General features: G+C 36.2%; 3 protein-coding genes and 1 long non-coding RNA gene across 4 annotated transcripts; 3 read left to right on the top strand and 1 right to left on the bottom strand.

Moving 5' to 3' along the window:
• The first annotated feature begins 833 nt into the window (after positions 1-833).
• LOC141400770 (uncharacterized) lies at positions 834-3,349 on the top strand. The gene is made up of 2 exons (XR_012412195.1): positions 834-1,200; positions 1,271-3,349. It is a non-coding gene; the product is annotated as an uncharacterized lncRNA (long non-coding RNA).
• Positions 3,350-7,148: 3,799 nt separating this feature from the next.
• Positions 7,149-8,229, bottom strand: LOC141402330 (speckle-type POZ protein-like B). The gene is made up of 2 exons (XM_073983298.1): positions 7,512-8,229; positions 7,149-7,443 (listed from the first exon to the last, which is right to left on the bottom strand). Exons 1-2 carry the CDS (start codon positions 8,168-8,170, stop codon positions 7,437-7,439), a joined length of 666 nt encoding a protein of 221 aa, XP_073839399.1. The 5' UTR covers positions 8,171-8,229; the 3' UTR covers positions 7,149-7,436.
• Positions 8,230-10,477: 2,248 nt separating this feature from the next.
• Positions 10,478-15,215, top strand: LOC141401509 (uncharacterized). The gene is made up of 2 exons (XM_073981797.1): positions 10,478-14,506; positions 14,577-15,215. Exon 1 carries the CDS (start codon positions 10,617-10,619, stop codon positions 11,475-11,477), a length of 861 nt encoding a protein of 286 aa, XP_073837898.1. The 5' UTR covers positions 10,478-10,616; the 3' UTR covers positions 11,478-14,506; positions 14,577-15,215.
• A 1,585-nt stretch (positions 15,216-16,800) lies between these two features.
• LOC141400768 (uncharacterized) lies at positions 16,801-24,042 on the top strand. The gene is made up of 2 exons (XM_073980259.1): positions 16,801-17,155; positions 17,227-24,042. The coding sequence occupies exon 2, from the start codon at positions 21,655-21,657 to the stop codon at positions 23,044-23,046; it is 1,392 nt and encodes a 463-aa protein (XP_073836360.1). The 5' UTR covers positions 16,801-17,155; positions 17,227-21,654; the 3' UTR covers positions 23,047-24,042.
• Positions 24,043-25,682: the final 1,640 nt, after the last annotated feature.

Raw genomic sequence — 25,682 nt, 5'->3', positions numbered from 1 at the left:
CGAATTTTCCATTCAGATGTGGTATTACCGTTGGTTGCTTTAAAGAGCGGCGATTCAGAGTTAACAATGTCATTGTCAGGTTTACACGTACACCATAGATATGAATTATTGCTCAAATCCGATATAATTCCAGACATTTTCGTTGAAAACAAATAACACGGACTGAAAGTGACTTATTCCCGCTAACGATGCAAATCAAGGCAAGATCAATCAAAAGGCCGCCGTGAATGCAAATACATAGTTCGTTATTTTTCGTTTAACACAAGTGTAGTTAGTGCGCAACGTGACTGCCAGCAACGTAACAGTAATGACACACTTACCAAGGTAGATTGTCAAAATTAAAGAAAGCAACAAAATTAATTCGCTTTTTTAAACAAAGTTTAATTTATCGAATTAACATTCGAAACTACTTGAATTTGATCTCAAGGAAATGATTAATTATTTGTTGTTTGGTTTGTCGCTGTGAGTCTCGTCACGCGTTTATTACAACAACCACATGAAAACTTCATTTTTCCATTCAGACTAAACAGCTCTGTTCGTAACAGCTGAGATCGGGAGCAAATCTCATATTCCTCTTTAACATTCTGTTTATATTTTAACATTATACTTTATCATATTCCGCATGTAGCATTTCTACATACAATCACTGTTAAGCTGGGTACACATTGTCAGTTTTGAATAGGTGTGTACGATAACCCAATAATTTGTACAAATTCGTACAAATTTTTACTGAATGCTGTTCGATAACAAAATTATCCAGCAAAAGAGAGCGAGTTTGGAGAGATTTTTGGAGAGTTTTGTGACTGAGAACTTGTTATGTTAACCGTTTACATTGATGGTTTAAACCGAGAGAATGTAAACGTACTCTAGGTGGCGGCGTAAGGAACGCCGTTAAATAAATTTGGTCAACAAAATTTGACAGTTCATTTCGACATAGGTGGCAACATTGTGTGCAAATGGCGCCATCTCGACCTACGACAACTTCACTGACCATTTGCATTTTTCTTTCTCCTCATTCTGATTGCAACAAAAGAACAGCAAAGTGCCGGTTGAAGAAAAGGAAGTTTTTTTCATTTAATTGTGTGACGCCATTAAGGAAAAGTAAATTTTTTGTGAAATTGGCACATAATAATCTTCATTAAATTAAATGAAAGATAAAACAAACTTCAACATTTTTGGCAACGGCAAATAAATTTTTCGGTAAGACAAAACAAAAAGAAACCCCACCAAAGAAAAAACGCAAATTAATAAATTCCTTTATTAATTTTAGATCGCACATTGGAGGGCAACGGTAGAAGCCACATGTTAGAAATTTCTAGCAAACCTGCCGCCATCTTATAAGACAGTTTTTGCACAATTCCATTCAAACCTACCAACCCTCCATGTGTTTGCTAATGGGAATAAAACCACTGCTTTTCCCAATACAATTTTGTTTGTGCTACTTTGGGCAACTTCCACCTAGCCTCAAATTATAAACTTTTGCCGAAGGTTTCGATTTGTTGAAAGCCACCCATACCCTTGTGGTTTTTCATTCCATGAGCCATGATGCTGTAGATGATTCTGGAAAGCCGTAAGCTAACGAAGAATCGCTTGAGAGGAAATTCTATCGGATTTTGTGCAACGAATTACATTGTACATCAGTGCACAAATATACATAACCTGGAAATTAGAAATCAAGGGCCTGTTAAAACTTTTGCCGAGTATCGCCACCAACAATTTTTAGACGAGTACCACCTTGCCAAACCAAACCCCTACTACAACAACACACATCGTGCGGCAGTTTACAACTCCAGCCGTGAACTTTTTGGAATACTCCTGTAAGGAAACATTTAAAGAAACGAGAAAGAATTACACGTTTTACGAACAGGAACCATCTATAAGTAGACCATATGTAGATGTGTGAGAATAGTGAGGTGTTTAGAATCCAGTACGTTCCAAACTCGTGCACTAGGTGTCCATATTTGCCAGCCACAGGCCGGGAAATATTGGGCCCTAGATTTTTCCATAACGTTCGACGGACAGCCGATCAATTTTACTGTATTTTCTATGCAGTCGATGGCGAATTGCAAAAAGTGCAACATAATGCATATGTATATGTGTATCTTAGAATCTGTGTGAGATTTGTTATTATCATTCGGGTTAACGGTGTGTCGCCTGTGCCTAACGGTAAATGCTCAACGTGTACAGTCACGTTATAACTTTTATTTGTTGCACATACCGATTAGAAAATTTTAAAGACATAACGAGCAATCATTTGTTTGAATCATTTTTGAATTGGATTCCTTTAACCTTAACCAAAAATAGACCAATGAGATTTAGAAACTATACCAATATAATTCTTATTGGAAAGATGTAACATTAGGATTTGAATCGTTTCAAATTCTCATTAACTGGATTCTGGACAATTAAAGTAAAATTGCTTTGAGGTATAATTGGAAAATCTAAATTATAATAAAATCAGAAAGAATTCGACTTGTAAATATAATTTTGTTTAATTTCCCAAATATGATCGCCTTGCTTAACAGATAAATCTCTGAACGTATTTTACACTACAAAATATAAACTTTAAATCGATTAACCTTCGACACCAATATACTGATTAACACCTTCCCTATTTAAGGGATGAAATTAAATAGAATTTTGTGTTTACATTTACGATCAGGATTTATTGTCATAAAGTGAGAAATTCAGATCGATGTATAGTCCGCGTTTATATGAGGGAGTATGACCTTATATGAATTTGGTGATTTTAAATATTCCATATAAATTGATATAATTTATGACCCACTGCTTGTCGAATTTGAACTGATTTCAGTCAGGAGATTTTAATTATTGAATTAAAATGCGGTTGGATTTTCTAATTTTAAGAAGAAGATATAACTCATTTCAGATTTCGGCAACCTGTCCTAAGGTTCTAAACTGATTTAGGTTTTAGTATTTGAAGCAAAAGTTTCGAATTTAAACTTCGTTCATCATTATCTAAATTAGTTTTTATTCCATATTGGAAGATAACCTTAACCGATTTCTAATCCGAATCAAGATTCAATCCTAGTTTTCATTCCAAATCCAAATCTCTTTGGGACCGTTTACATTATTAATTACGATTTCCAACAAACAAATGGTAGCTTCTTTTAATTATTTCGCATCGGCGACGGCCGTTGATCTGATTCTATATAAACTTATAAAAACAAACTTTATATAAACTTTTTAATTGTATAACTATCAAGTTCATAAAAGCCCTTAAATTTATGAAAATGCGTAGACTTATAAGAACATATAAGTTGATACAAACCCTATACATTTATTAAAACTTAGAAATTTATAATAAACTTATAAATTAATATAAAAACTTATAAATTTATAAAACCCATAAATTCGTAGAAACTTATAAATTTATGAAAACTTATAAATTTATAAAAACCCTATGATTGTATAAAATTCTATATCTCATTCTGAATACTCGAATTACTTCGATTTTACCTTGAATTAATAATTCTCCACCCCCTATTGTTACCCCCGCCCCCATTTGACCACTTGTATATTAGGGTCAATATATTATTTTCCCGATACTGTTACCCCACAAACCTTTTGATTATAGTTTACAAATAGTATTATTATACAGGTCCATCCCATCTTATTATTATAAAGCACTTCATTTCTATTACGATTGAATTATTCTGAACTTATTGAGCTCAATAGGGACACACGATTTTGAATTTTGATATTACTCTTTGATTATACCTGCCACATTGGCATTGAAAAGTTGGGACCGACCTTGCTTATTATACATTGTTATTTGTTACTTCTTTTAAAATTATTGGTGTGTTAGTTAATATACCTAATGAATTATTATACCCATACTAGATTTATTTTAAAATCTAAGAATAATTATAAGGCTTGTCTAAAACTCCGTACACACTACAGCTTTTTGCCGGGTTAACCTTCTTTATGAGGATTTGTTTGACATATAAGCAATGGAATTGACATTTAAAACCCAGTGGGTTTGTTAAATCCGGTTATATGTAAACGTACTATAAGGCTATGGAATATCTATGAATAAATTTGTAAATGAAATTCTCTAAGAAAGAATTTTACTACATGTCATTCTAAAGGATCTTTTAAAGGTAATGTAGAAGGGAGGGTACAGCCAAGTAGTGGTATTTTTGGGAGTCCTCATCATTGATGAGGCTCATTGGGGATTTTGCAGAAAATCCATTGGGAGGGCATGGTATCCCAACAAACACCTTGGGTACCCATATCAACAACAACATCATATCATTTTTTTTGAAATAAAGCATCCTGTTTGTGGTTGATAATGAATCAATGTTGTTTATGGCTAGTCAGGAGTGGCCACTGAGCTAGACCGAATTTCTTCAATGGCAAGAGTATACCAGCGACATCTTGGTATGCCTCATTCCCCTTTACACTTCGTCCTAGTTACATAACAAACTTGCAAATTTTTGCTGGGAAAATTTGTCCCGCAAAAATTTGCAAGTCTGATCAGCTGACTTTTAATTACATGTTCAATGTAAACAAATCGAAATGTTAACATTTTTGACCAAGAAAATTTCACAATTGCACATTTTTTAGATTCTAAAGCGTTGTGGATAGGATTAAAGCATTAAATAAGTAAAGTGCAATTTTAAAATTTATGTTTTTGTTCTGTTTGGTTGAAAATATCAAAAGAAACAAAAACAAATTTCATACATTTTCGGAAACAGCTGACTTTCTTGCAAGTTTTTGCAAAATGCTGTTCGATAACTTTCTGCAATTTTTCTTGCTTGAGAGAGTAAAATTCACTGAGAGAGGTTGCTGGAACTGACTGAGTAATTATTGCTGGGAAAGTTATCGTACACACCTAATGACAGCTTTGTTGTTGATTGCTAGTGTGGCCGTTCATGTTTGTCATTCATCATGCAACCACAAAATGTTTTGTGGTTGCTGGACGGTTTGACAGTTATCGATAATTGCGAAATATCGACATTCAAAACTGACAATGTGTACCCAGCTTAAGATAGAACAAGACAATAATAGTTCTAAAGGCCTGCGTACATAAGCTGCTCTGCCTGATTGCCTTGCTTTCCTGCTTCATTTTTGACATAATAAAAATAAAAGAATAAAGAAGGCCGAGCAAATTTCGAACTGGGTTGCCCTTTTCTTTTTTATTCTTTTATCAGAAGCAAGCAAGGTAAGCAGGCAAGGCAGCTTATGTACGCAGGCCTTTACAGCTAAACTTAAATAACGACGGGACGTACACAAATATTTCACCAACCTACCAAAACAACGCTCTCTGAGCGTCCGTATTACCCAAATACGTTGAGTCCCAAATCACATTTAAAACACAAAATTCGCGACCGAAACTTACTTAAATATTCGTCAAACAAATAATTTTCATTTGCAATGAATTGTATTTCATGTTTTGTTGGGCTTTTGTTTTTAAAATACAAAACACACAAACATACAAACAATAACGTTCTGTCAAAGGTAAACTTTTTCAACTTACAAAAAGTATACGCTCGATGTATTTCGGTAGTTCTCATAAGAATACATGTGTTCTACTTTTTTCACCACACACGCCCTGGGTATACGGACGTTATTAGGTATGCGTGTAAGATTATACATATGTCAATCACTCGCATTGAATGTCAACATTTTAACGAAAAGAAGAAGTCTCAATAAAGAATTACTACATTTTTCCATATGGTAATGCGCCACTCAACGGGCCAAATGTGTTTCTTACACGGCGTTTATATTATAGCCTTTTGCAGGGCTAACCTTCTTTATGAGGATTTATTTGAAATATAAGCAATGGAATTGACATTTAAAACCCAGTCGGTTTGTTAAATCCGGCTATATATTGTTCCGTGGAACAAAACGAACATTGTTCCGTGGAACAAGTGTCGTTTAGGGGCACCTCTAGGACCGCTCTGAAATTTTTACCATAGGTAGCCCTTGGGACCCTGATTCCAACGATATATAATTTTCCGGGGGAAGTCCATACTTCCCGAGATATGGGTTTTGACATTTCGGAAATTTCGTACTTTCACACCTTTAGGTTGTTTAGGGGCACCTCTCGGATCGGGCTGAAATTTACAGTATATAGCCCTTGGCATCCTGAATACAACGATATATAATTTTCCGTGGGGAAGTCCATAATTCCCGAGATATGGGTCTTGACTTTTTTACTTTTACCACCATTATTTTTAAAACATATGCCGGGGATTTAAGACTTTCTCCTATGGACAGGGTCAAAAGTGGGCTACGCGATGAAAACTCTCTTTTAAATTGAAAGTGTTCTTAAGTAGCCGGCCTTCGGCCGGTGATTTTAGACTTTCTCCTATGGACAGGGTCAAAAGTGGGCTACGCGATCAAAACTCTCTTTTAAATTGAAAGTGTTCTTAAGTAGCCGGCCTTCGGCCTGGGATTTTAGACTTTCTCCTATGGACAGGGTCAAAAGTGGGCTACGCGATCAAAACTGTCTTTTAAATTGAAAGTGTTCTTAAGTAGCCGGCCTTCGGCCGGGGATATAAGACTTTCTCCTATGGACAGGGTCAAAAGTAGGCTACGCGATCAAAACGCGTACATAAAAGAATTGTAAGATGTCAAGACCCATATCTCGGGAAGTATGGACTTCCACCCGGAAAATTATATATCGTTGTATTCAATATGCCAAGGGCTGTCTACTGTAAAAATTTCAGCCCGAACCGAGAGGTGCCCCTAAACGACATTTAAGCCAGATTGACATAAATTTTTGAGTCTAATCAGAGGAAATTTTGGAAGGTGAAGTCATCTCGATTCCTATTGAATATAATACCGCAACAGGTGAAAAATGTTTTCTGCTAACTGCCAAATCACAAGGTTTATGAATTAAACATTTTTTAGAAAATAGAAGTTTGGTAGTAGTTCGAACGAACTTGGATTCGAATTGTCCGTCATAGAGAAACAGGCCATAAGTCTTTTATATAATAAAATAATATATACACGCCATGTGGGTCACCTAATAGAAGAAATTAATATTATCTCTTTTAGATGTACATGTCCTCTTAGATGTCCTCTTAGGGAAGGCCTAAAGGTCTTCCTATGGAGCATGAAGGGTTCTTCTTCCTGTTGAAGAAATTGTTAAAAAAAATTAAAAAAACCACAGGTATTTATTGGCAAATTCAATTTGGTTAGAAAAAAAAAACATTCTTAAAGCTAATTTTATAGAAGTAAATGCATACACAATGGATGGATGATTACATAGGACCTTAATTTATATTCAGTTTATACGCTTTGTAATGGCTTTTCTAAGAACTTCCAAACACAATTTATGATCAATATCTTCAATACGTTTCCAACTTTCTTCTTCAACGACAGCTCTAATGTTGCTTATAATAAACGTTATTGCTTTTTCCTTCAAACGTTCATGGGAAATACGTTCTGCTAGCAAGAATGTATCAGCAACTGAAAATACATCCAAGGATTGTGTTAAAATGACTTCACACATTGCTTGTAAATCTATCAGAGCATACTTATTGGCAACCATAAGAAGATCGGGGGCCATTTCCTCATGGACTACTTTTCCAGTGTATATATAGTTCAACATTTCCCGCATGACATCAGCTTCCATATCATCAATTTCAATACGATTAGTTTTACTCTCCAGACACTCATTACGAAACATTGCATCAAATACATCACTACGGGCACTTAAAATAACTTTGTGGGCTTTGTATTCAGTGCCTCCTTTGGCCACAAGTATTATATCGCTAAAGTTTTCGCTAGCTAAAGCCTTGGCAAGATCGTTTGTAACATTCGATAGTAATCTGTGATTGGTGGGTTCACAGACGACATTTATCTTAATGAAAATGTGCATATAGTCACAAGGACAATCGCTCGTCTCACCAATAATGATGTAGTTCTTCGCTTGTTTCGTTGATATCGTTATTGTAGTTTCTTTGCCTGTACAAAATGTAGTTACCTCGAATGACTTGTCTTCCGCGTCATTAGATGCCGAAACAAACATCACCGATAACTTAAACGCATCCCAATCTATTCGCATTTTCCATATAGATGTGGTATTACCGTTGGTCACCTTAAAGAGCGGAGACTCAGTGTTACCAGAACCCACACGTGTCTGGGTACACCATAAATTTGCATTATTGCTCAAATTTGATATAAATCCAGACATTTTCTTTGATAACAAAAACTGAAATCCCGCTAACCAATGCCAATAAGAATAAAGTTCAATTGAACGACTCATTGAAAAGAGCATAAGAACTAGATTAGTGGATATATGTGTGTGTGTAATTTAAGTTCCCATGTAATTATCCATCCCTTTTTGTGGTACCCATTCACTTCTATGAAATCGATTCTAAAATCACCGATTTAAATTTTCGAATAAGGTATACGAAAACTAATAGCTAGCAGGTTTTCTATACGAAAACTAGCTATTCAGCAAGTTTTCTATACGAAAACTAGCTATTCAGCAAGTTTTCTATACGAAAACTAGCTATTCAGCAAGTTTTCTATACGAAAACTAGCTATTCAGCAAGTTTTCTATACGAAAACTAGCTATTCAGCAAGTTTTCTATACGAAAACTAGCTATTCAGCAAGTTTTCTATACGAAAACTAGCTATTCAGCAAGTTTTCTATACGAAAACTAGCTATTCAGCAAGTTTTCTATACGAAAACTAGCTATTCAGCAAGTTTTCTATACGAAAACTAGCTATTCAGCAAGTTTTCTATACGAAAACTAGCTATTCAGCAAGTTTTCTATACGAAAACTAGCTATTCAGCAAGTTTTCTATACGAAAACTAGCTATTCAGCAAGTTTTCTATACGAAAACTAGCTATTCAGCAAGTTTTCTATACGAAAACTAGCTATTCAGCAAGTTTTCAATACGAAAACTAGCTATTCGGCAAGTTTTCAATACGAAAACTAGCTATTCGGCAAGTTTTCTATACGAAAACTAGCTATTCGGCAAGTTTTCTATACGAAAACTAGCTATTCGGCAAGTTTTCTATACGAAAACTAGCTATTCAGCAAGTTTTCTATACGAAAACTAGCTATTCAGCAAGTTTTCTATACGAAAACTAGCTATTCAGCAAGTTTTCTATACGAAAACTAGCTATTCAGCAAGTCTTCAATACGAAAACTAGCTATTCAGCAAGTTTTCTATACGAAAACTAGCTATTCGGCAAGTTTTCTATACGAAAACTAGCTATTCGGCAAGTTTTCTATACGAAAACTAGCTATTCGGCAAGTTTTCTATACGAAAACTAGCTATTCAGCAAGTTTTCTATACGAAAACTAGCTATTCAGCAAGTTTTCTATACGAAAACTAGCTATTCAGCAAGTTTTCTATACGAAAACTAGCTATTCAGCAAGTCTTCTATACGAAAACTAGCTATTCAGCAAGTTTTCTATACGAAAACTAGCTATTCAGCAAGTTTTCTATACGAAAACTACCTATTCAGCAAGTTTTCTATACGAAAACTAGCTATTCAGCAAGTTTTCTATACGAAAACTAGCTATTCAGCAAGTTTTCTATACGAAAACTAGCTATTCAGCAAGTTTTCTATACGAAAACTAGCTATTCAGCCAGTTTTCTATACGAAAACTAGCTATTCAGCCAGTTTTCTATACGAAAACTAGCTATTCAGCCAGTTTTCTATACGAAAACTAGCTATTCAGCCAGTTTTCTATACGAAAACTAGCTATTCAGCCAGTTTTCTATACGAAAACTAGCTATTCAGCAAGTTTTCTATACGAAAACTAGCTATTCAGCAAGTTTTCTATACGAAAACTAGCTATTCAGCAAGTTTTCTATACGAAAACTAGCTATTCAGCAAGTTTTCTATACGAAAACTAGCTATTCAGCAAGTTTTCTATACGAAAACTAGCTATTCAGCAAGTTTTCTATACGAAAACTAGCTATTCAGCAAGTTTTCTATACGAAAACTAGCTATTCAGCAAGTTTTCTATACGAAAACTAGCTATTCAGCAAGTTTTCTATACGAAAACTAGCTATTCAGCAAGTTTTCTATACGAAAACTAGCTATTCAGCAAGTTTTCTATACGAAAACTAGCTATTCAGCAAGTTTTCTATACGAAAACTAGCTATTCAGCAAGTTTTCTATACGAAAACTAGCTATTCAGCAAGTTTTCTATACGAAAACTAGCTATTCAGCAAGTTTTCTATACGAAAACTAGCTATTCAGCAAGTTTTCTATACGAAAACTAGCTATTCAGCAAGTTTTCTATACGAAACCTTGGCTTTCAGCAAATTATGTACCTTTGTGTGTGAATGCCTTGGCGTAGGATGTTACGAGAGTCGTCATTACCGACCCCAAAATATGTACGCCCCGCCGAATGTACCACCGTATATGTACCACCTAGCAATACACCAACACACAAACCGCTTACAAACATTGCCATAAAATAAGGCAAAATACATTGAGATAATAGTATCAATAAAATCTTTGCACATACAAAAAGGTTCCTGGATTTGAGAGTGGTTAAATAACGACAACGTCAGTGTGAATAATTGTCGTCTTGAAAACAACTTGGTTTGACGTTTCCCGCATTGATTCAATTCAAGAAAAGAGAAACAAAGAAAACAAGCAAATAACAATGACCGGGAAACGCATGCCAAATGAAATCGCCCAGTTGGTTTATTTCCATCATCAAACCGGCAAATCGGTAAAAGAAATTGCCGATATGTTATCGCTTAGAGCCCGAACTGTTTACAATATAATTTATCGTGCTGAAAAAGAACAACGGCTCGAACGCAACTACTCACCAGGCAGACCAAAGACACTCATTGGTATTGAAGCTAAAATAGCAAAAATTTTGATTGTTAAACCAGAACTCAGTACGAGGAGATTGGCAAGACAGCTAGAAAGTGATTATGGCTTAAAAGTATCACACGAAACCGTTCGCCGTATTCGAATAAAGCTCATCAATTCTAAATCGACAATTGGAGGTAAAGAACAACCCAGCAGCCCGCAACAATCATCACCGCCGACTCGACAAAGGCGTTGTGAGAACTACCAAGAGGACTCCAGTCGTTCCTCACCCTGCTCTCCACAAGACAGCAGCAACAGTTGGTACAATGTTAATTTTTCTTCTGCAATTATGACAAAAATGATGCTCCACTATCAACCCTACATTAACATTAAGGTGGGACCACAAGAAATGAGTAGCATTAGGATGGACCCACAAGGCATGTATATTGAGGAGGAACCTCTAGACATAAATATTAAAAAGAAGCCACAAGAAATGGGTATTAAGATGGACCCAAAAGACATGTATGTTAAGAAGGAATCACTCGAAATTAATGTTAAGCAGGAGGCACAAAAAATGAGTAATAAGATGGAACCACTAGGCATGATTATTATGGAACAGCCTCAAAACTTGATTATTAAGATGGAAGCAAAAGACATTAATATCAAGGTGGAACCACACACCATAAACGTTAAGGTGGAACCATAATATGGTTACCTAAACATACCTATATTTTATTCATTAGTTTTGTTGTTTTTATGTTTGTATTAATACTTTAGGTTAAAAGACTGTTTTTTTAATAAACAAATCACGCGACTCTGTTTGGTGTGAGGAAAAATATTCTTTAAATAATCCACGCCAGTGTTTGGGGGTCTCAGGAAAAATATTCTTTAAATAATCCACGCCAGTGTTTGGGGGTCCCAGAAAAAAATAATCTTAAAATAATCCACGCCTGTGTTTGGAGGTCTCACGAAAAATATTCTTTAAATAATCCACGCCTGTGTTTGGAGGTCTCAGGAAAAATATTCTTTAAATAATTCACGCCTGTGTTTGGGGGTATCAGGAAAAATATTCTTTAAATAGCCGACACCTGTGTTTGGGGGTCTCAGGAAAAATATTGTTTAAATAATCCACGCCTGTGTTTGGGGGTCTCAGGAAAAATATTGTTTAAATAATCCACGCCTGTGTTTGGGGGTCTCAGGAAAAATATTCGCTAATTAATCCATCTTTTTTAGATAAACATACCTGAAGTCATCTTTTGAAAGACCTGAAGAAGGTCTTTTGTAGGAGACCACAAAGTCTTTTTATGAAATTGCATAAAAAACAACAGCCAATTTTAATTTTATTTATTATTTATTATTAAAATTAAAATGCAACAAAAATGCATTTTTATTCGTCAATTTAATACACTGAGATAAAAAAAATATTAGAATCGCATTCATAAAAGCAAATGCATAAAAAAGTATAGATAATTGTATTGGAACTGAAATTAGAATGCAGTATATTCAGTTTTGTGACATAGAAACAATAATCGGGATATTATTCGAACTGTTCACAAATAGCTCCATTTAGAACTTCCAAACACAAATTCTGTTCAATCTCTTGCAGACGTTTCCAGCTTTCTGCTTCAACGACTTCTTTAATGTTCCCTTTAATGAACGATACTGCATTTTCTCTTAAACGTTCATGGGAAATACGTTCAGCTAATAGGAGTATATCAGCAACCGAATCAGCATCCATGGATTGTATTAAAATGGATTCACACATTGATTGCAAACCCACTAGGGCATATTTATTAGCAGCTATAAGAAGATCGGGGACCATTTCCTTAGATACTTCTTTACCAGTGTATATATAGTTTAACATTTCCCGCAAGATATCAGCTTCCATATCATCAATTAGAATACGATTAACTTTATTCTCCAGGCAGTCAATACGAACATTGCATCAAAAACTTCACTACGGGCACTTAAAATAACTTTGTGGACTCTGAATTCAATGCCTCCTTTGCCCACAAGTGTTATATCGCTAAACTTTTCGCTAGCTAAAATATTGGCAAGATCCTTAGTAACATTCGATAATAATCTGGGGTTGGTTGATTCACAGACATTTATCTCAATGAAAATGTGCACAAGGTCACAAGCACAACCATTCGTACCATTCGTCCTACCGATATCGATGTAGCCTTTCTTCGCTTGTTCTATTGAAATAGTTTCTGTGCCTGTGCAATATGTAGTTACCTTGAATGACTTGTTTCCATCGTCAGTTGATGCCGAAACCAACATCACCGATAACATAAAAGCCCAATCCATTCGCATTTTCCATTTAGATGTAATATTACAGTTGGTCGCCTTAAAGAGCGGAGATTCATAGTCCTCATAGGTGTCCTTACGCATACACCATATAAACGAATTGCTGCTTAAATTCGATATAGTTCCGGACAAGATGTATTTAGTTGTTTTATCAGACATTTTGCTCGAACAATGCAAATCAAGACAAGATCAATCAAAATTAAATTAAAAAATTAAATTAAATGAAGGCAAGATCAATCAATATGCCGTCTTGATGCAAATAAAATGAATTCGTTATTTTTCGTTTCATACAATGGTAGTTAGTGCGTAACGTGACTAACGTGACTATAGACAACGTAGCAGGATTGGCACAATTACCAAGGTAGATGCTACGGCGTATTTGCTAAAAAATTTAAAGACCCAGCAAAAAGTTTGCAACCGCGGATGCAGTTAAATCACTAGAACAATTGCCGCTGGAGTACATCTTTTCCTATGAATTCACCTATGAATTTTACAAGAGAGCGCGCAGCTAGGATGCACTCCATTATGCTTCCACGGCACACAGCTAGGATGCACTCCATTTTCGATCCAAATCACAGCCTTTGATATAGTGTTTTGGATTGAATTTAAATGCAGTCTAAAGATGCTATAAAATGCAAGCCATTGCAAATATCCCAAAATAAATAAAATACATTGCTTATTCGTGTAAACAAGAATATTAAATTTATTACACTACTCCAAATTATAAAAACTCTCCATTATATGCTGTTTATATTAGAGCTTTTTGCAGGGTTAACCTTCTTTATGAGGATTTGTTTGAAATATAAGCAATGGAATTGACATTTAAAACCCAGTCGGTTTGTTAAATCCGGTTATATATAAACGGGGTATTAAATTTGATCATAACTGAGTTTACTTTCTCTGCTCTGCTTTTTGTCAAACCCAACTGATATTAGGTATGTTCGTTTACTCAACAATTTGCACAAATTTGTACAAGTCCAGTAACTTCTTGTAATCGACTAAAGTCTTTTGCATTGTACTGTAAAGTAAACGAACAACATACAGTAACAATTTGTACAAATTTTGAGTAAACGAACACACCATGATAAAAGGTAACATCACCCTTAGAGCTCACAGAGTTGTATTCGCTTTGCCGTCCCTTCATTGCCAACAAGAGTTTGACAAACTTTGTATGTATATGTTAAAACATACATACGTCAGGTTTATTTACATTTCATTACATTTTTAAATTTAAAATTTTCAGACCATTTGCAGTCGATTATGTCTTGTCTGTCCGCCCGTCTGAAGGATAAATCTCGAACGGATCTGCTGATGTGGTCCAAATATCGGTCTTCGTCATATTTTTTCAAATGTTTAATCAATTTCGAGAATGGGGGAAATGTTTACTTCTTCCCCTATAAAAGTTGAACGATTTTCGCTAAAATGGTGCGTACAATAACTTACGACCGGATCAACAGATTTTGTCAAAAATTAATCCTCGCAATATTTATTCCAGACATAGATTAAGGATGGGCTATATCGAGGCAGTCCTTTGAGTACCTCCACACAAAGTTTTCGCTTAAGGGGTGTTCGAGAAACGTTTATAAATTCCGTGTGGTCCTGTTTACTGAGGTATGATGTGTTTCGTGATCAAGTCCATGCTTTCAGACGTACATTTTTGTTCAAGCCTTAAAAAATCCTATTGCGACAAATATAAATGGCTGTTGGTCACAATAATTGAAAGAATTAGTGTCAAGCATCCTATTCGATATCGCAGTGATACAGAATTAATGCGAAGTATTGAAATCCACAGCGTCACTGATGCGCATTTGAAACGCAGAATACACACTAAATAAGCAACTGAGGTAGCGTGTGCAACAAGTGAAAAAATCCTGCGGTGAAAACCTAAAATTACTGTTTGGCAAGACAACAATTAAAATGGCTCCACAAGATCCAGCTTTTACAATCATGACTACAATATCGTATTTTTTCTTTGCGAAGGTTTTATTTTTTAAAGATAAAACAAACATACATAGATGTCGGTTTCTTAAGAAATACATATGTAAAACATTAGTTAGTTATATAACCCAATTCTTAAATTTTATACAGAATCATACATTTTGCTGCATTAAAAAATATATTCTAACAAAGTTTATAAGATTTCAAAAGTTTACATCTTCTTGGGGGGTAGTGGGCATCTTCTTTCTAGATTCAAAGACCTTCTGTAACATTTTAGCGCGGTTGGCAGAGAGTGGTTTTTAGGCAATTCAATTAACATTGGATGGAGACGACGAATACGACCAAAGATCTTCTTGCGTGGGTCACGAAATACCTGCGGATTTCTTCAGATATAAAATTGGGATACAAATCAGTGTTAGTAATCTTGGAATGAGGAAGCTTCAAGGTGGAACCACACTTGCAAAAAACCTTCACCACTGCCCGCACGGATTCTTTGGGGTTTGTACACATTTTGGATTCTATCCCAGATGATTCTAGCCACATGATTAAATTGGCAGATACATTAACCTCCAGCGGCGGAAATTCTTAGTATGTAGAGGTAACCATTTTTTTGATTTATATCGCTTCCGAAGACCTTCTGATGATCTGCAACAAGGAACACATATGAATTTAAGCAATTCATCATCACTTCAACACATTTACTTACCGGGTTGTTGCCATCATCATTGTTTGGTTATGTTGTTGGTTGCAGAAACGCTTTTGGTATCAGGTCAATCAATTGGTGTATTTGTTGACGGCTTGTAAGCAAAAGTTTCTTTTCCTCCATTTGTTCATTGCTTTTCGAGTGTATCCTGAGGAGCGTGATACAGAAAAACACTGTTATTTTAGGGATATTTCACAGAATTTCTTTTTGAACGCTTACCATCTTTCTTGACAATTTTCCCATAATTATTGCATTCTGCAGCCCTGAATTGCATTAACAAGAACAAGCGCGAAAAAAACGTAATGCGAATTCTTCCGAAATTGTGCCAAAGATTGTCGCATCATCACCATGGTAGAACAAGAAAAGGTAGCAGCAATACCCAGCTGACTGAACTGGGTTGTAGTGTTAGTGTCAAATTCCATTCGACATTTTATGTATTTATTTCTATGTTCGATGTATATTAGGGATATATATTTTTGAAGAACAAATTTATTCATCAGAAAAAAAAACTATTTCCCATAAAGACGGCTTCATATCATTGACATGTAACCTCCTCCAGGTCCGAACGACATGCCGCACACTAAAACACCGCTTATAGAGGCGGTACAATATTTGTTAATATGTGTGGTATTTTGTTAAACTTGAAAAGAATAAAGCCCTAATACACATGTGCTTTTTTGTTTTCAAAAGCAAATGATTGAAACATCTTCTCTTTTTTCAATGAATTACCAGCGACCCGAAACATTTTTGCAAGTATTCTACTTTCTGCGAGAAATTATGCATTTAGTGGAATGATATGGAAACATTCAAATTGAAAATCTAACGAGTTTTCATTCATGTTTTCCAAAATATTCAATCAAATGTGAAAAATTATTAGTTTTTTAAATTCCAATAATTTATAGACATTTCCTTGTTTTGTTTACATTTACGTTGACACTAAGGTTTACAAACAAAAACAAATTCCTTTGTGGTTGTTGTTCGAGTTGTATTTGTTGTAGTATTAACTTTACCTTGTATTTGTTCTACCATGCATCATCACTTAATTGGAATTTATTTGTTTCAATAAAAATTATGTTATGTTAACCTTGTATAACAACGGCGTAAGCCGCTGCGTATACGACGTCGTGATTGTGTGCAATACAGCACACAGTCATCGTGTGTTCCTCTTCACACAATTTTTGTTTTTCTTTTTTGTCGATGTGGCATCACTGCTAATTGCAAATGTCAGGCACCAAAGGCAATGACAAATTGCAATCATTCGAATAAAATTGTGGTGGCGGTAACATCCCTGAAAAGGAAAAAAAATAACAAAGTGTAATTCGTGAATATTGGGAAGTAAATCCCAACCTCACTCAATTCGCATAACGAATAAGTAATTTCCCAATTGGAAAATTATTTCATAGCCCCAAGTACGGGTAAAACCATAAGAAACGGTGAGTTTAGTGGAAAAGAAAATTTGTTGAATTCAATTATAAAGAATTCATGTTTTTTTTCCTGATTGCAGTTGTGAAATTCATAATTACACGTGTTGCCGCATTTGTGCACTACAACCACCGGCAGATAACCTCGCTTAATTAGTGCAACGGCGAACAAATTAGTTGAGGAAAACCAACCATCGTTTTAGCCCGCTTTATGGAACAATTAAACAATTTGCAATAAAAAGGAAAATTAAATCCGCCACCACAGCCTAGAATTTTTTTTGTCGGCCATTATCCACGTTGTGTAACTAACGTTACATTAAGCCACCACAACCACCTCGAAAAATAGAACTTTCTGGAACTTTTTGCCAGCATTCCCGTTTGCGACACAATAGAAGGAAGCCACAACTCACAGAACCACCTTCACACAAAAGCATCCATTAACAACATTGTGATTGCCGCCATTTTATACACAATTTCAATCTGCATTAGAGAGGAGATGTTAATCCAAATTAAGGGTAATGCCTACCCTCCAACTGTAAGTACGCAATATAACACACAGATATAGTCGGTGCAACCATCCTGCTCCTTCCTGGTAACCCATACCAACCAGTTACAGACCGGGAGGTGTGGGACCAGTTTTTTTTGCTGTTTTCCTCGACGGTGAAGCCGAGTAGTCATCTTTATATTTTGGAAACCAGTTCCTACATCCAGCCCTCGACGTCAGCAGAGCAAATTATTTATTTCTTTCTCTTTTTAAGTATTCTCCTGGCATTGCACTTTGTATGCACACATACATAGCCATAGCCCTGTATGTATGTATATAAGAAATTAATGTTGTTGTTGGACCTGTAACGGTTCGTCTCCGCGTGCAAAAAGAAGATGAAGGTAATCATGAAAGCTTTGCAATAACGGTTTAACAGAAACGTTTTAGTGTACGTTGTTGTTGTATTGTTCTCATTTCCATTTTCGAATAAGAAATTTACAACGACAACATCTTTCTGTTTCTTTCTATCAACGATAAATCCAACTCACTTTAGTGAGAGAAAACAAATTCTTGCTCTCTTTGATGATTTTTTTTATCTCTTTTTGGGAAAGAGAAATAGTCGGCTAAATCAACAACTGTTGTAGTTTCTTTCTATTAGCATTTCTCGTGCTTTTCCAATTTCATCTTCATTTTGTTCTGCGCTCGAGATTGTTTCTTTTTTCCAAATTTATGGGTATATTCGGCGTATGCCTGTTCACTTGTTGTCCATTGCTCATTGTAGGAAAATAACCCGTGATTACCCAGTGTAGTCCGGTCAGAAAATTTAGGTCCCTGAGAACATGATACTTGATATAGTACAATTTTCATCCGAATTTTGTTGAACAAATCTAGTATTCGATATTTTACTGACGGTTATTTCCTACAATAGTGATTCTTGTGGATGGATATTTCGAAGTTTTTTTTTCTGTTATTTGGTTAAATAATTTCGAGTGCGACTTTTCTTAAGCAAACAAAAGAACCTACAACAGATTTCTCCTATTTTTGGAAACTTCGTTTAAAACTCCGCGCCTTCTGATAAAAAGCATTTAAGAAATTTTTATACGTCGAGACTACGTTGCAGGTCGACAGATTGTGATTATCGTATACCGTGCAAATTTATTGGATGTTTTTATTGAATTTCGATGTTTGAAAAAAAAAAATTATGTTTACGATCCATAAACACCATTTATTTATAAATCATATCAATCGCATACCTCGGTTAAAATATATGCATATATAGACATATGTATACCCAATTTTAAGAATCTTTTCGACGTTAAATTGACCTGTGGTCAACCAAAATAGTAAATGATACTTTTTTTGTTGATGCGGACATTTCCGATTTTTTTGTTTTGTACTGCATATGGTATATATATGCATATGTTCTAATTAATAATTTTACCTGATAATTATATAATGTCAATCCCATTATTTATGATCTCCGTCCATCTATCCTTATTGGATATTCACCTTCAGCATTTTATCCAGTGAGCTCATTTGGTAGAAAAATTGAGGGTAGTATTAAATATTTTGGTGCACAGTGGCCCGAACGGGAATGACATGCAGAAGCAAATTTGAATTTTTGTGTGTATTTCTGAACTGAATATAAATTGAATTGTTTTAATCGATTTTAAACTTATTATCAGTTAGATAATAATTGAATAGTGATTTACTATAAGACTACTTCTAAGCATTTATTGATTGTTCTTATTATAACGAATAGTTATAAATAAACATGTTTTGAATTTTGAAATTAATCATTATGAGGTTCTAATTGAACATTATAAGGTAAGGTAAAGGTAAGGGTCAGCCAAGCCAAATTTTTGGGAGTCATCATCATCGATGAGACTCATTGGGGATTTTGTAGAAAATCCATTGGGAGGGCATGGTATCCCAACAAACACCTTGGGTACCCATATCAAGAACAACAACATCATATCATTGTTTTGAAATAAAGCATCCTGTTTGTGATTGATAATGAATCAATTTTGTTTATGGCTAGTCAGGAGTGGCCACTGAGCTAGACCGAATTTCTTCAATGGCAAGTGTATACCAGCGACATCTTGGTATGCCTCATTCCCCTTTACACTCCGACATAGTTACATAACAATGGCGCCCAACGTACAAGCCGATGTCTCAGGTTCAACTCCCATCAATGGGAATTGTTCCTAAGCATTAAGTTATGAATTTTTGTTTGATTGGTTTTCAGTATGTCTTGAGTTGTTGTTAATTAAATTAATTCAATTAAATTTTTAACATCATTTCTTGAATTTCATCTTAAAGAAAAGAGTTTTAGTCGTCTTGCAAGCCTGAGTTTATGTCAAGCTGCAATTTTGTGGCAAAACTCTTACGTTATTGAATTCATACTTCGACTTTCTTTAAAGCTTTATGATATATTGTCATCTGCAGTTGATTATTTATGATATTTTGCATGATTTGCTATATTATAGCTGCTTTAATGTATTGATTTATTAGAATTGCAATTTTCTGGGAAAATTTTTGACTACGCTATTGAAAGATGATGAAGATTGTTTGTTGTTGTTGATTTTTTTTTATTTATCTTGGCTGATACCTTAACCTTCTACTAATTACCTTTAATTTTATGGAAATTCTGATCATCAATTATTTGAAATACTTTTGAAAATTATTGGGAATAAAATTATTGACATTTAATTAATTGTTGGCACATTTAAGACCTATTAGCTTTCATTTTTAAACTGGCACCTGCACTGATAAGGACTTAAGAGTTTCTTTTGGCAATTTTTTTTCCTGTTTCTGGTTTGAGATTTGATTGTACAGTTTCGTCGTGGGATGTTTTGAAAATTTTTTTCCGATCGTTAGTTTGGATCTGTGGTTCATCAGTTTTAGTCAGTTTTTTTCTCAAAACTTTGTGATAGTTAATTACTATTCACTTTGCTTACATTTTCCGTGGTAGTTACCATTCTATTTCCGATTGCGTGAGGCATAGGGTCGTCGCCCTCAAGACATTTGTTTTTTTTTTTTATTTCTATTAAAAGACGGCAGGAGGTGTTTGATAGGCTCAAACTACTGACTGTTAGTTCTTTCCCTTAAAATATACAGGCTTTAAGTAGTAGTATATTTTTGTTTGTTTTCACGTACACACAGGGTGTACACAGAACTGGACTAACTGTACCCGAAGACTGGTCTTCAGTTCGACTCGAGGTCAGCTGAAGTACCTTAAGGTTGTAGGGGCGGTTAGTCTGGAGAGCCTTCGGACGGCAGCGCTCAACCTTGAGTTGGAGCATTTTCCGTAGGACTGGTTGTTGTCTGGTTGTCGATTTCCCAGTGTATCTTTAGAAAGCCGTTCTATGCTTAACTAAAGATACACTGAAGAGACCTCGAGAAACTCTTTGAGGAAATTCTAACCGGCAACAATCACTCCTACGTTTTGAACAGTTTACCTCATAGAACAATAGGGGTAGGCGAAGAGGACTGAAGAGCCTATCGAAGTCCTATTTTTTTTTTCACCAGCTAAGACCTTTCTTTTTCTGATTCGAATATTATTCGAACTAATTTTACCCGGACTTACATACATTTATACTGATCTATCACAGCCTAGAGAAAAATAATTCATTACCTCAATTTATTCTGGTTTACAGAATTTCTGAGCATTTGTTCTGGTATTGAGAAACTTTGCCAGATTTATTGTTCTTTTTTTGGTTCGATCCTTTTTCGAAATACCTGACCTGTTGGAACCATTTAAATTTTCATATTGAGATTTGTTGCGTATGAGATTTTCTATATTGGACTTTTCGGAACCTTAAGGCAGTAACCGTGATTGACTGTTTCATCTATATATCTTTGGTATTTTTGTTGAATTTATGGTATCATACCTACCTTTTTGAAAACCTGTCGGTCATTAGAGAAGACATTTTTGGATTTTGAGCTTTTTATTGAAATTTCTTGTTGGACTGAGTAGTACAAGGACATTTTTTTTTTTTTTGTAACTTTTGTTGATTTGAACAACATGCAGCCTGCTACGGGTGCTAAGCCAAAAACTTACGGCATTATGACTAGGTCGACAAGCCAAGCAGTGGGAGAAGCTGCTGGAACAGAACCAGGTACCGGATCAGGTATCCCAGCTAGCGCTGATGGCAATGATCCGCCTACACCAAACGAATTTGCAAGTCCACCTACTCTTTCGCAAGTAAATGAGCAACTAAGCACAATTCCTAGACCTTCTTTTAGCCCTTTGACTATTCGCGGCAATGATGAAGATCAGGTTGATAGGCTTAGTAGCACAGGAGTTCTTGAGGTAGTTCAGTCCGCCTTAGAGGCCACCCAAGCATCAATGGTTGAAACCATGAAAAAGGAAATGCAGAAAGCGGTTGCTGCTGCAGTTCAAGCTGCTTTTTCTCAATCTTCCGTTCCTCCAGCTAATCCTATTAACAGACAAGAACCACACTCTCAAAGCATTGATTGGCCTCATGATTTGCCACCACTACAAACCGATACCAGACAGGCAGGATCGGGTAGTAGAAACCAGGAAGTTCCAAATCGAAATAGGGAAGATTTTAGTAGGCCCAGGTATCCATATCTCAGTAAGTGGGGCATTAAGTTTGATGCCACCCCAAAGACACCAAATGTCGAAGATTTCATCTTTCGAGTAGAAAGGCTTCGAAATAGTTATGGCTGCCCAGAACAAGAATTGGTTGATGAATTTCATCATTTATTGGAAGGCCGTCCTTGTCAGTGGTACTGGGGTTTGATCCGTCAATATCCAAATTTGAACTGGGAAATGTTAAAGCTGTGTATAGTTAGGGAATTCCAGCGTTTTCAATCAAATCTTGATGTGATGAGGCAAATTATGGACAGAAAGCAGGGTAGGGATGAATCTGCTACTCAATATATAGATGCCATAAATAGTCTGCGTACTCAGTTGAGGGAACCTTTGAAAGATTTTGAAGTTATTGACATCCTCAAAGCGGGATTGAAACCCAGACTTGCCCACTTAACATTTAGTGGCACTTTTTATTCTGTTGAACAATTCCGAAATGAAGTTAGGAAAGCTGAAGAGTTTCTTGAAAGGGAATCGTCATTGAGATTTAGGACTGGCCAACCCCCTCGAATGATAAATGAAATTAACGATTCTGATTTTGATGATTTAGTCCATGATGTTGAGGAGTTGCGTTTTCGGCCGAAGGCACCTGGTGTTTCCAAAAATGAGACTTCAAGATGTTGGAATTGCGGTAGCAATGGCCACATTGTTAAGAATTGCACTAGTTCTCATCGTTCAGTCTTTTGTTTCCGTTGTGGATCACCAGGGGTTACTACTCCTCAATGCAATAATTGCAAACAAATTAGTCGTCCTGCTAATGTCTCCAAATCAGAATCCATAGCTACTCAGACTGTGGATTGACTAGCTTCTACTGATGTCTCCACTTCTACAGATCCAGTCCTTTGTAATCAATATAGCGTACTACCCAGACCTTCCGACAAAATTGTCAAAACCAAACCTGATTTGACTTTACCTTTTCATATCCGCATGGCGAATTATCTGAAGACTAGGGAGCGTATTTTCAACTCTGAAATTTCTTGTAAATCTGATGTTTTTGTTTCCAAACGAATCCTTAAAGCTCGTGAACGTTATAAATTGAGACGCCTTAAGAGAAATTCAGTTTCTTCTTGCACTTTTTCTGATTTTTAATCAAAAGACCCTCGTCCTTTTCGAGAAGTCTTGGTGAATGGAATTTCTATTTTAGCCTTGTTTGATAGTGGAGCTACGGTGACGTGCTTAGGCAAAGATTGTTTATCCTTTGTTGACAAATTGAATTTGAAAATTATTCCGGTCTTTAAGTGCACCGTTGGTACTGCCAGCGGACAGCGTGTATCTTGTGCAGGCAAAGTTAAAGTTCAGCTTAGTTTTAATGGTTTAACTAGATCCATGGAGGTTTACTTGATTCCGGGCCTTGAAAATTTGATGTACTGCGGCGTTGATTTTTGGAAAGAGTTCAGCGTAGCACCCAAACTCATAAGCAGTCTCGAGATCGGTTCTATAGGTGAAGATTCTGATATGCACATCTTAACGGATGATCAGTTAGTCCAGCTTGAGAAAGCTAAAGAGAGTTTTATGGATTTCGAGAAGCATGGTCTTGGGAAGACGCATTTAGAGGAACACGTCATTGATACTGGCGATGCGGTCCCGATTAAACAGCGTCATTATCCCGTGTCTCCCGCCATAGAATCTCTCATCTATAAAGAACTCGATCGCATGCTGAGTTTGGGGGTTATTGAGCCCAGTACGTCACCGTGGAACTCTCCCGTCACTTTGGTCCGTAGGGGTGAAAAGAATAGGTTGTGCCTAGATGCACGCAAGTTGAATGAGGTCACCATCAAAGACGCGTATCCTCTGCCGTTTATAGACGCATTATTGGGTCGTCTCCAAGACACCTATTTTATTTCTAGTATTGATCTTAAAGACGCCTTTTGGCAGGTGCCCTTATCGGTAGACAGTCGTCCGAAGACCGCGTTTACAGTTCCGGGGAGACCACACTATCAATTTACTGTCATGCCGTTCGGGTTGTGCAATGCAGCCCAACGGTTATGTCGGTTAATGGATAGTGTGATCTCACCGGAACTGAAAAACAAAGTCTTCGTTTATCTTGACGATCTTTTGGTAGTCTCACCCGACTTTGAATCTCATGTGGTACTGCTTCGTCAAGTAGGGGAAATGCTGTCTAGGGCAAATCTCACGATCAACTTGAAAAAGTCAAAATTCTGCAGGCGTCAGTTAAGGTACCTCGGATATATAGTGGGTGAAGGAAAACTTAAGCCGGATCCGTCCAAAATAGATTCGATCACCGACATACCAATCCCCAAGACAGCTCGGGAAGTTAGACGATTTTTAGGAATGGCTTCATGGTTCCGGCGGTTCATTCAGAACTATGCCGAAATTACAGCACCTCTCACTAGGACTTTAAAGAAAGGTAAACCATTCTCCTTTGATGATCAGGCGATAGAAGCTTTTAATAAATTAAAGGTAGCGTTGACTACCAGTCCTGTTTTACATCATCCAGTCTTTGACAAAAGGTTCTACGTCCAGTGTGACGCTTCAAACCTTGGGCTAGGTGCGGTCTTGTACCAACTAGACGCTGTTGGTATGGAACGTCCCATCGCCTTTCATTCTGCGCAGCTCTCCAAGGCTGAGCAGAATTACAGTGTGACGGAGCGGGAGTGTTTGGCAGTCATTAGTGCGATAAAGAAATTTCGCCCCTTTATCGAGATGATGCCATTCACTGTCGTGACGGATCACAGCGCGTTGAAATGGCTGATGGGACAGAAGGACCTCAGTGGTCGGTTGGCAAGATGGAGTTTAAAACTCCAAGCCTTTAATTTTGAAATCCAGCACCGCAAGGGATCACAAAATGTCGTAGCCGATACACTTTCTCGCGTTCACCTGGACGAAGTCAATATGTTTGTTGACGAAATGCCTCTTGTTGATTTAGATTCACCCGAGTTTAAAGGTGAAGAATATACACAATTAGTTTCCATGGTGCAGGAAAATCAGGACAGTTTACCAGATTTGAAAATTAGCGATTCGTTTGTTTACAAAAAGACACTCCCGTCAGATGGTACTCCGGTACATGAAAATTTCATTTGGAAACTTTGGATTCCAAGTTCATTAACCGAATCACTTATTGAAAAGACGCACACTTCTTCTGTAAATTGTCATTGTGGTATAGGACGTACGATCGCGGCACTGAGGCAATATTTTTATTGGCCTAAGATGGCTCAACAAGTCCGAAATTTTATTAATCACTGCATTGTTTGTAGACAAACCAAAGCCCCAAATCACATTTTAAGACCCAAGATGAGAACCGAAACCGTAACCGATAGACCATTTCAAAAGATTTTTATCGATTTCATTGGACCTTTTCCGAGGTCAAGGTTGGGAAACACGTATATCTTTATTGTGTTAGACCACTTGACAAAATTTGTTTTGTTGAAACCACTAGCCAAAGCGAACTCGAAAAACATTATCAAATTTTTGGAAAC

This window comes from Musca autumnalis, unplaced genomic scaffold (assembly GCF_047663935.1).
Source record: "Musca autumnalis isolate F117 unplaced genomic scaffold, ASM4766393v1 scaffold_4, whole genome shotgun sequence".
Lineage (NCBI taxonomy): Eukaryota > Metazoa > Arthropoda > Insecta > Diptera > Muscidae > Musca > Musca autumnalis.
Note: the sequence above shows the minus strand (reverse complement) of the source record. Positions and strands in the feature narration are given on the sequence as shown.